General features: G+C 35.5%; 1 protein-coding gene across 2 annotated transcripts; it reads right to left on the reverse strand.

The window, feature by feature from the left end:
* Positions 1-6,531: 6,531 nt before the first annotated feature.
* LOC135205810 (gastrula zinc finger protein XlCGF8.2DB-like) lies at positions 6,532-11,551 on the reverse strand. Of its 2 annotated transcripts, none has more exons than XM_064236967.1 (2): positions 10,597-11,551; positions 6,532-9,751 (listed from the first exon to the last, which is right to left on the reverse strand). In XM_064236967.1, exon 2 carries the CDS (start codon positions 8,915-8,917, stop codon positions 7,922-7,924), a length of 996 nt encoding a protein of 331 aa, XP_064093037.1. In that variant the 5' UTR covers positions 8,918-9,751; positions 10,597-11,551; the 3' UTR covers positions 6,532-7,921. The 2 variants fall into 2 exon arrangements, with proteins under 2 accessions (XP_064093037.1, XP_064093038.1); XM_064236968.1 differs by lacking the exon at positions 10,597-11,551 and having other exon boundaries at positions 6,532-9,260; positions 9,518-10,590.
* Positions 11,552-11,805: the final 254 nt, after the last annotated feature.

Raw genomic sequence — 11,805 nt, forward strand, 5'->3', positions numbered from 1 at the left:
CTCTCTCTCTCTCTCTCTCTCTCTCTCTCTCTCTCTCTGAAAGAAAGCTTATAACCATTCAAAGGTGTAGGATTTTAAAACTAATTTGTAGAGGGCTACGTAGTAGCTTGTTTGAAAGAAATTCGACTATGTCCTCTCTCTCTCTCTCTCTCTCTCTCTCTCTCTCTCCAAGAATTCTTCATGAGGACAGGCGTGTTCAGAAAGGAGGAAGAGCCGATGATAATCCGTCAAAGATGTAGGTTTTTAAAACGAATTTTTGAGAAACCTGCTCTAAAAGTAACTGTCTGGAAGAAATGAAGAATATTATTGAGGTTAACTGACGTTGGTTTATGCGTGACACCGCCCACGTAACTGTAAAAATTCCTCGTAATTCACAGAAGAATGTTTTTTTTTCTTCTTCTTCTATTTTCTTCAAAGTTCATATGAGCGCTAACGGTGTACCTACCTACTAGTGTTACGAAGATTTTCGCGAGATTATATTTTGTAGCACAAATGATTCTTAGATGGTGTTGAGTATGATATGATCTTTTATGACAAATAATTCGCATAATTACAAAAAAGGAAAATGTATTTCAAAGGTAAATCCGAATATATTTATGACGTTACGAAGATTACTAATTTTTCATAAGTAGTCTAAGGTGAACACGTTTCATCTCCCAATTATTCTTCTCGTGAAATGAAATTTGTTAATGTATCTCATTTTATGTATTTCCTCCAAAGTGCAACAAAGTAGTTCGTAAGTAGAATTATTATTGAAAGCAACCATACAAATGCAAATTTAAAACTTATTATTTTACTAATAACACTCCAGATAAATAAGCACAATTTTGACACCCACAAACTCGGGCATAGATAATATACTTGGCAATGTTTTACGTATTCGGAAACAGATTTATAAACAAATGCTAGACACGGTAACATAGTCTGTTAAAGGGGGGGGGGGGGGGGGCGCCACCTGGGGCACAACTGAATATGAAGGTCACTGGGCCTGCACAAATTATAATACTCAACCCATTTTTTTTTTTTTTAGTCATAAGGAAAGATATTAAGATTGTTTTTAAATATTTAAGCCTATCAATATTTGAATCACGTTTTTATGTAACTTAAACTTGCTCAGATATTTTTTCAATAAAAATTATGAACCTCTGACCATGGATACTTGTAAATCCAAAAGATATTATATATAATGGTTTGGCAATGAAATAAAATCACTTGGTATGTAAACAAAATATAATTAAGAGAATCAAAATTAATACTTGCTTATTGTAAAAAAGAAAAAATATTGGAATTAATTGATTTACTTCTTACAGTTAATATAGTAAAACTCCATTTATCTTTGTATGAAAAAAAAACAGCCAAACTACTTGATGTAGCTATAAAACTTTCATAATAATAATAATAATATGAAAATCAAGCTTAGACATTTACGCCTATGCACGGTAAACCTCTGATATACATCCTATAGCTGGCTATGTTTAACATAGCTGGGTTCCGGTAATATAGCAGAGATAGGCACCCGGAACCAGATTATACAGCATCAACCAAAATAATTATGGCTTTGTTTTGACACCTCCAGGAAAACAGAGACCAGAGAAGGTCAGTCACCAACGTCGCTAGTTGCTGTTTGGAAATGCTAGTACTACATAGGGAACATGCTTGCTCACAGTTACGCGCATACATACACCACCTGCATGTTACATTCTATACTCAGTTTTTTTTTTTTTTTTTTTTCATCTGTCCATCAGCCTGTGGTGTTTTTGTATGGTAACACTGCGTCCCGGGCTTTAGATAGTTACATTCAGCTTACATTCAACAACAATAATAATATCCTATTTCGAATATTAACGGTGTACTTCGCATACATTAAATTATTAAAACTTTTCAGTTGCAAATGTACACCCAGATATCCTTTTGTTTACCTAAAACTTACACAGCGTAACTATTTAAAGCCCGGGACGCAGTGTTACCATACAAAAACACCACAGGCGGATGGACAGAGGGAAAAAAACAGAGTATAGGCATTAGGCAACCCTGCCATCTTCAAACGCTCAAAATTAGTCTAAAAAAATTATTATTTTTTCCTCTCACTGATCGTTATCTTAGCATGGAAATTCCTCCCTTCCCCCCTCACGTTAAGCTTTTTTTAATCCCACATCATTACAAGTCTTTATCTTGAACTGAATATAGAATTTAGGCCAAGCACTGGGACCTATGAGGTCATATAGCGCAGAAACAGAAATTGACAGTACAAGGTTTGAAAGGTATAACAAGAAGAAAACCTCGCGGGTACACAATGAATCAATTGTTAGGAGAGGGTGGAAAGTCAGATGGGAGAAAGAGAATATGAACAGAGATACAGTAAAGGAAAGAAAGACATTTGAAAGAACTAGTGACTTGCATTTGCCAACCACCTGGCCATTGTCTTTACCCATGGAAGTACTGTATTATTATTATTAATTATTCAGAAAATGAACCTTATTCATATGGAATAAGCCCATAAGGGCCATTGACTTGGTCTTAACGTGTATATGTTGTATCAATATCTGTTATCATATTGTTATATACAAACATTAGTAAAACAAGGTTGTATATGAATATCATTGTATACCAATCATTTTATTGGTAAAAAAGAAAATATTTTAAAGTAGTACTACTATTCATCTAAACCCTTAAAACTAAGTGCGGAATTAAGGTGTGCCGGGCCCTCGGCCGATGACCTTAGGTGGCCCTCTCGTTTATGGGCAAGCAAAGAAGGCCCTTACAGCTCTGGGATGGTAGGTTTCTAGGATTTATTTTCTAATTGAGCACCTCTAGATTATTATTATTATAATTATAGTTTTATTATACTATTATGATTTAGTTAATTAATATATATTTTAAATTATCTTTTTTTTTTGCTGAGGTGCGGGTCCCTCACAAGGGCACAGCTATAGGCCATGGCCTGCTCGCTGCTGCTCTTCCTCAACCCCCCCCCCCACCCCCCCCCCCCCCCCCACACCTAAACATAATCCACCCCTGCTTAAAACTGGCACTAATTTCATATTGGTTTAGTGATGCAAATAAGTGATATTTGCCCATTTATCTCCGTCCTCCAGTTTAGTTGAATACTACCAGAACAGAATTTTTAAGCAGGAAATTTAAAAATTATTTAATAAAAGATTTTTTATTTGTTTAGTTAAGAAAAATTATTCACAAAAAAATATTAGTCAATAAAATTGAGTTTTACAGCTAAAACACACAAATAGGAATGTAGAACCCTGAAAGTCAGACTGAAGACATTCAGTGAAAAAAATTCTCTATATCATTTCTAGAAACAAAATTTCATAGAAAAAGCAACATTAACAAATAGTTTTCGGATCACTACAGTTTAGAATAAAATAAGTAAAACTGAAACATAAAACTTTCTTGTCTGCAGAAAAATACTGTATGACTTTTATTATAAATCTAAATAATTCATATACAGGTTACCCTACTCAGTTAACAAATGCACAGTATGTACCTTATACTTCTGTAAAAGTATCTTTCTGTAGAAGTATCTTTTAAACCTTCATGCATATTGCAGGACAAAAAATTGTTAAGGAGACCATGAGATCACAATTCTTGTGTGAATAGTCATTGGAGCCAGTAGCATGAGAATAGTTTTTGGACTAGATTACAATATGGCTTTATTTCCCCAGTTGTAGAATTAGAACATAGCCCGCATGGTAAATTGAAAGAGTTCGAAATAAATGTTTTTTATCAAAAGAGAAAAGATTGGTGCTCTATGCTGAGCATTTATGTCAGTGATATATTTATATGTACTGTACAGCAATCTGCCCCTGTACCTGCATGTATGTCACACATGGATTCACTCACCAAGGAAGGGTAAAAGAAAAACAAAAATTGGAAAATTCCAAAATCATAGAAGTAGAGTAAGTGCTTGGGTATTTCTACAGAAGCAGTCCGCACGGACTGCAAGAAACATAACCGCGGATACGACATCCACTAGGGATTGTGGCGTCCAATGTATTTCGCCGTGTTTAGTACTGGCCCCTGGGGGTTTAATTACAGGCCTCCGAATAAATATTACTTAAAATTCTTGTTCAGTAGGTAAAACTGCATAGAAAAACAGCAACTGCCACAGTCTAGGCCTCCACGGATAAGTACCCTAGATTAGATCTACCAGTGGTTGATATGTTTCTACTGATGCAGGCTTATTTGGACCTTAATCTTGGCTGATTTGGACCATTTGTTAGGCTGATTCGGATCCATACTAATAATTTTATATTATAGCAATGGGTATTTCTATATAAGCATTCTATATCATTCATCCCCGCGAATACGAAAGGCACCAGGAACTGGGGCGTCAAATGTATTTCGCCGTGTTTAGTACGAGCCCATGGGGGTTAATTACAGTCGTCCGAATAACTATTACTTAAAATTCTTGTTCAGGAGGTAAAACTGCATAGAAAAATCGGCCAATCATATGAAGGTCCGAATAAGCCTGGATAAAGGTCCGAATGAGCCAGTACATGGTCCAAATAAGCCTGTTCCCGTTTCTACATAGTACCTACCAGACAGGCAAATACAGGCTGTAAAGTGGAAATTGTAGGGCTGCACTAAACCATGCCTGTTGTTTGTGAGAGAGACCTAGCTAGTGAACGCATGAAACCTGCTCACTCAAGCTAGGATGGACACAAAATTTGGTAGGGTGACCTTCAGCAGACCATTGTCAGTTCAGTTCCAATCGCACAGGTTTTAGCCAAAGTAGCTGGACAGAACTAGCTTCTCCACAGAGTAGAATGGCCCAGAAAATTTTGCCACAACTTTGCATGTGGAGATGAGACCTTTATGACATGGAGTTTCATCTCTCTATGTAATTTTGTGAGATCCCCCTGAAAATAGTTGTATTAAATTCCATTCTCAGATAAACTGCTTCATTTAGGGGTGTCAAGTCCAACTTAGCAAAGGCTAATGAGGTAACTGTGGCATCTCCAAAGATCTATGCAGGGGGAAGACACCACAATCAGTCAGTTGTTGAGGTACCTGAACAACCTGATGCCTTTATTGTAAGCTCAAATAGTGATGGGGTTATCAAACAAGTGTAAAGCTGTGGGGTCATAGCCAGCCTATAAAACAAAAACAAAAACTAAAATTAAAGAATCTCCCAAGCCAAACAAACCAAAGGAATACCCTCAAGATCTGTGAAATGGCACCTGAAAGTACATGTCTTTCAAGACCTCAGATGCTAAAAAGTAACCTTTTTGAATGGAAAAATACACTGATGCTACCACCTCCCTTTGGAAAGGCCTTAATTGCAGAAAACACTATAAACAATTAAGGTCAATGACAGGTCTCTTAAGCTCCAGAGACTTTGGAAACTAAAGAGGCTGCTGTAAAACTCAGTGTTACCTCCTCTTCAGCTCCATTTGCCACCTCCAACCCCACATTGTTGTTGAGAGCAAGTAACCTCAAGTTTCTTCCTCAGACGTTGGCAGATCTTTGTGGCATTGGGGGTACCCCCATTGGTGTATTTATCATGACCAATTTTAACCACAAGCTTCCAAGATTTTGGTCTGTTCCTTCAGACTCAGGAGCTTAGAAAATATACTCTAATACACACTTGGTGGTGAAATTAAGGTGCTATTGAGTGAGTGAGTGAGGGTGAGTGACCAGGCATAGGTTGGGCAGGTGATAGTGAATGGTGTATGTGGGAGGCATGGTACTTTTGGAGCTAGACTCATTTAGCACTGGCAGAGAGATATGTGGTCTCTTGAATGGTCTCATTTATATAGTATTATAGTTAGCTGATTTATTCCTCATTAAAATTACTTGTATCAAATGAACTTTGCTCTAAAGAAGGATTTGTTTTCACATACAATGATTAATTTAGTGAACATTTATCCATGGTAGCAGACTAGCAGTCATTTCTAGACTTGCCATTTAGAAAGTCTCCCTTTCCAACTACCTGAGTCATGTATCCAGCTCCCTTAACAGCCTCAGTAGTGGAAACTGCATTTAGGTTGTTTGAACAGTTGAGTCTCATCCCCCAGAAAATTTGGTTATATTCTTCATGATAAAAATTTGAAATCATCTATTCTTAACAAAATGTAATTAACTGTTCTCATTTGCTAATCATTTCTGTAATTTTTGAGCTTGAAGTCACTAGCTTGAATACAGACAATGGTTGTATATCTGTTGGCAAATCCAGTGTTTTAAGTTATATGAATAGTAATATTGTATTTCTGTTTGGAGAACATGCTGCCTGAATCAAGAAACTGTAACTCCACCCACCACTACTTAATTTTATATATTAAGCTCTGTAAACTATGTTTTTACTAATATATAATATATATTTTTAATAATTTTATAAATTATATATACTATATATAATATATATATTTTATTATATATATAAAATATTTTTATATATTTATATTATATATATTATATATTTATATCTAATATATATATATTATTATAATATATAATATATACCATATATATATATATATATATATATATATATATATATATATATATATAATATCATTTTCTTCTTTAATCTTTTAGCTTTTGTTACTGGTTGTTAGTGCCTTGCAACCGCAATTATATTTCCTTTCTTGCTCACATATATTCTTAGTCTTTGGTACGCTTACCTGCGAGAGCACACACACCAAACAGAGTACTTTATAGCTCTCACTCCTCACTCCTGATAGACCTTGTTCTCCACAATCATGGTCATCTTGTGCTGCACAAGCTCCTCATGCTTCTAGCATGAAATTTTACTTACAAACGATCACTGTTCTAACATGGCGCAACCCATTACGAATTGTTGGGCTCAATATGGCTTGCCTTTTATCCAATATTGTCCTTCAGTCCAATAACCCTCCTGGTTTCAGATCCCTTAGTAATTTTCTATTAATGAGGTCTTCCACCCAGTTGCTACTCAGGCTCATATAAAATAATGCGTGTATGTGGAATGGAAATAAAATTACTGTACTAATACTTACATATACAAATCCATTGTACTTTGTTAAAAAAAAATGGCCACTGCAAGCTGCAGCTGGTTCAGGCTATGTAAAAACTGATGAGAATCCCCAACTACAGGCACTCAGGGACCAGGATGAATACTCATATGTGTGAAAAGAGAGGCATTCTATCCTTTGATGCATCTGGAAATGACTACTACCATAGCTAAAGGATCACATAAGTAATGGCTGTGTATGTGAAAACATTTTATTTTTACATTGAAAAACTAGAATTTTCATTAACTCACTAAAGAACATTCTGTGAGCTCTGGTTTTAATTTCAGACTTTTGTTTTTCTTAACTTAAATACTCTTCAGTTGACAACCTGACTTCTTGCAATAGTACAATGCAAATGGCATCAACTAACTGTAAAACACATTTTGAGAGAAATGTAGAATGGGGGCCGATCTTGCTAAGATTTACTCTCATCACTAAGAAGGATTACCGAGACTGAATTTGCAGCCTAGCCTAGGTAGTCTGCTGCCTACAGTACTTTAAGCATTTTCATTCTTCCCAAAAAAGAAAATATTGTGTGATAGTGCAGTTCTTTATATACTGTACAGTAAATTAATCATCTTCCAAAATATGTACACTTTTATCATTTAAATGGTTATAAATAATGTCAAAATGAACATCTGACTTGAATTCTTTAGAAAATAACCACTTGTCAAATCATTCTTACTCCTATTTTTCTGCAAAATATTCTACAAAAGTCTGGTGTTGAACTGCTTTCCACTGTCTTGGGTAACTTTAGAACTTTCCTACTAACATGCACTGTAACATAGTATAATAACCTGTTTGGGGCCATTACAAATAGTCAGCAGTTATTGAAAAAGTATGAACATCTACCACCTACAGCCTTATTAAAGTGAAAAAATATTTCTATACTCATTGCAACATAATATCATCGCTCATGTATGCACCTTCAGGTGAGCTTTTAGACAATGTGACTGCGAAAAGCTCATGTGACATTCGGGACAAGTGTATGGCTTCTCTCCAGTATGGATTCTCATGTGTCTTTTGAGATGACTCGAAGAATAAAAACTACTTTGACATTCATTACAAGAGAATGGTTTCTCGCCAGTATGTAATTTCATGTGTCTTTTGAGATCAGTTGACTGAGAAAAACTAACTGGACATTCAGTGCAAGCAAACGGCTTCTCTCCCGTGTGAGCTCTTATATGTCTTTTAAGTCGGTCTGCCTCTGAAAATCTACTTTTGCATTCAGTGCAAGCAAATGGCTTCTCTCCAGTATGAATTTTCATGTGCCTTTTAAATGCACTTAGTTGTCTAAATTGGCTTCCACATTCAGCACAAACAAATGGCTTCTCTCCCGTGTGAATTCTCATGTGCACTTTCAGACTCTCTGGAGTAGAAAGACGACTTTGACATTCAGTGCAAGTGTAAGGCTTTTCTCCTGTATGAGTTCTCATGTGTAGTTTTAGTTTCTTCGACTGTAAAAACGTTCTCCCACATTCATTACAAGTGTGCAGCTTCTTTTCTTTACGAGTCTTCCCGTGACCTCTGAGCTCCTTTACACATCCTTTCCCAGTCATTTTCTGACTACATTCTTCGTCACAACTTAGAGAGTCCTTCTCACCATCTGTAGTTTCATCAAACTCGAAAACTTGTGGCTCTGCCTTGACCTCAACCTCAATTGATGGGCCTGAGTACAAAGAGCCCTCATCATCATCTGCACCTACAGTCAGATGACTCTCAAAATTTTCATTTTTATCATGAATTGATGACAATGATAGTGGGTCTTTCGCTTCCATCGTCTCAGTTTCTTCAAAGTCCACAGCTTCAGGTTCTAAAAACAATGCTACACCATCATTTTCTGCAACTGGAATATCCACATTTTCATTTTCTGGGTTTATTAAAGAGGATGATGGGTCTTCAGTTTCCATTTTCACAGAGTACTGAATCCTTCTTAGTTTTTCTGCCACAAAATGTTTCACCTTTCTACCATAGATATTTCTGAAGAGACCAATTGCCCATGTGCTTCACATATCAAAAGTTCTTAACATAAGGAAGGATCTCTCGTAAATCTGTATAATTTTCTATTATCATTTACTTTTATGTCTTTTGCACAAGAAAGCTGCATCCAAATGTTTCATGAGAAAAAAAATAATTATTAGTCTGTTTTCAATTACACAATGTCTTTTCATATATTTTCATAAAAACTAGTCCATATGCCAATATCAATTACTTCATCATAAGCCAATCACACTAAAACCAGCAATACCTTATCTGCAATAAACAACAATTTTAAATGACAAATAAATATTGAGAGCATTTTCTATCTTTACCATGGTTGTGTTATAAGTCCAACATTCAGTAAGGATTATAACTGATTATAACTAAATTAGTAATTAATTTGCCTAACTATTCTCACTATTATTCAATTGTTGTCAACATATCACAACTCTAAAATGATTTAGCAATCAAAACTGATGATCAGTGATAATAAAATCCACTGAAAAAGTCAGAAACTTCCATATCTTTACCGAAGAACTCTAGCAACCTTATGCTATCTTTGGGATGATCTGAATTAAGATCGTAAGTCAATCTTCCAACAACTGTATGTATTCTGCGCTTGATGACTTCACAACTGTATGTATTCTGCGCTTGATGACTTCATCTCAGCTTTGTCAACCCCACTAATATGCCACCTGTCACTGGTGACCGGTTGATTAATTTTGATCAGATGGAAGATATTGGGCTTTCATGCTCACACAGTGCTGAAACAACAAAATATATTAAGTACTTACTATGTACACACTCACATTGTTTGATTGATTAACTAATTGACATTACACATTGGTGTCACACTGAGCAGGGTTGTCAACATTGAAAATACATTACAGAATTTTCGAAAAATTCTCAACTACACAAAATTATGCATATCTTTAAGTACTCCAACTTCTTGGAACCCAAAAATTGCATGTGAATGAGGCATAAACACATTACATAATCAATTTAAAAAAATGAATGTGCAAATGCAAACTATATCTAGCAAAAATTAATTTTTCCCACAAACTTGAATACCCCAGTTGAAATCGATTTTTTTACAGTTCTCTGTGGCCCATAGAATATGGGACACTTCAACACTCAGAGCCATGAAGTTACTGGAACTAGACAGTACTTTATTGAAAAATGTATTAGATGAGATTTGACTAGACTGGGTAATGGAATTTAAGTTTGAAAGCCAAGCACTGGGATAACCAGACCTTTTCTGTTAAGCAATTCTATAAGTAAATAAACAAACCGTTTATTTTCAACTGAAAACTTTTGTCAATCTCAGATTAATTACAAAACTGTTAAAATCCTATTTCTATGCAAGTTTAATATTCTTCCTACTATGGTAAATTACCCCAGCATTTTATTCATGGACCTGTCATTTTATGCATTTGCCCCTCCCTCATGTTAGAGCACTTACGGTAAAAAATATGTGCTGCAATGTAAAACTTCCATACAAATATCATATACTTCAGTACCCTTCTTCCCTCATCACTCTCCATTAAGATGCTGTGTGAAAAATATGAGAGGTCAACAAGCATTTGAGTGAAGTTTATACTGTACTTACTTTTCATTCAGCATTAGTACAAATCCAGTATCTCACTGATGACTTCATAGATTTCGGTTCACCTTTCTGGTTACTGGTAAACAATGGATGGGTTCTTTAAAGACAGATGGGATATAGTAATTATTTTGGAAGGAGTAAGTGATGATAAAGCCTATTTGGCTGGCACAAAACCTAGTATCCAAAAAATTATATTTTCATTTACTTTCTTGCAAGCTGGAGGGCCAAACAGCCATATACTTCTTGTACCTTGTGGTGAGTAGGCATTACTTATTTTGTAGAAGAACATTACTTTAATCTGTGTCAATGATAAAGCATTCTCTGTTTTTCCCAGATTTAAAAATGGATTTTAAGTGTTTTATCAGTACTATTAATAACTCGGCTGAGAACAGCTAAATAATTTTTTCTTTGTTATAATATCATCAGTCTGACTTTGATCCACCTTCACAAATGGAATTCAGGTTGAAGTGCTGGTGTGGACTTTCTTACTTTAGATGAACAGAATTTATACCCAGGCTAATTGACAGAAAACTCTAAGAGACATTCTCAACTGCTGTGAGCCCTATTGCTTTACTTTGCTTCAAGCCTAACTTCCAAAGGTTCATGTATACAGGCAGTCCCCCAACTTACATCAGAGTTCCATGCCTGAGGTGTGAAAGTCAGAAAACGACACAAGTCGGAACACCATATTAAAGAATCTATAAAAATGAAAAATAGTGATGAAGACACAAACATGCAAGTGAGGCCTTTCTGTAGTATTGCTATACTGGGTGAGCAACCTAGAGTAGATTACTGTCCAGTTAACTACGTACATGCTAAGAAACTAGTTCCAGTCTTTTGTTGCCTACGGCATTAAGACTGAAACAACGTAACTTCAGAACATCTCCCGTAACCCAGAACCGATTTGTTTTTCATATATTTGAAAAGTGCCATAAGATTGGAAAAATGGCAATTTGTCAAAAAAAATGACAATTTGTCCAAAATTATATTTTGAAAAGTGCCATAAGATTGGAAAAATGGCAATTTGTCGAAAATTGCATTTTTCCTAACTATACAAACCTGAGGTCCTTTACACTAGGAAGATTGCTTAACCCTCTTACGCCGGAGCGGTAAATAAAAAATTGTCTCCCGTATGCCGGAGGGGTTTCGGAGTGAGTGCGGAAGCGGAAAAAATATTTTTTTCAAAAAATCACAGCGCGCTTAGTTTTGAAG

The sequence above is a fragment of the Macrobrachium nipponense genome, chromosome 24 (genome assembly GCF_015104395.2).
Source record: "Macrobrachium nipponense isolate FS-2020 chromosome 24, ASM1510439v2, whole genome shotgun sequence".
Taxonomy (NCBI): domain Eukaryota; kingdom Metazoa; phylum Arthropoda; class Malacostraca; order Decapoda; family Palaemonidae; genus Macrobrachium; species Macrobrachium nipponense.

Excerpts from the sequence above, each read along its gene's own strand:
- LOC135205810 (XM_064236967.1), bottom strand. The coding sequence starts at position 8,917 with ATGGAAACTGAAGACCCATCATCCTCTTTAATAAACCCAGAAAATGAA.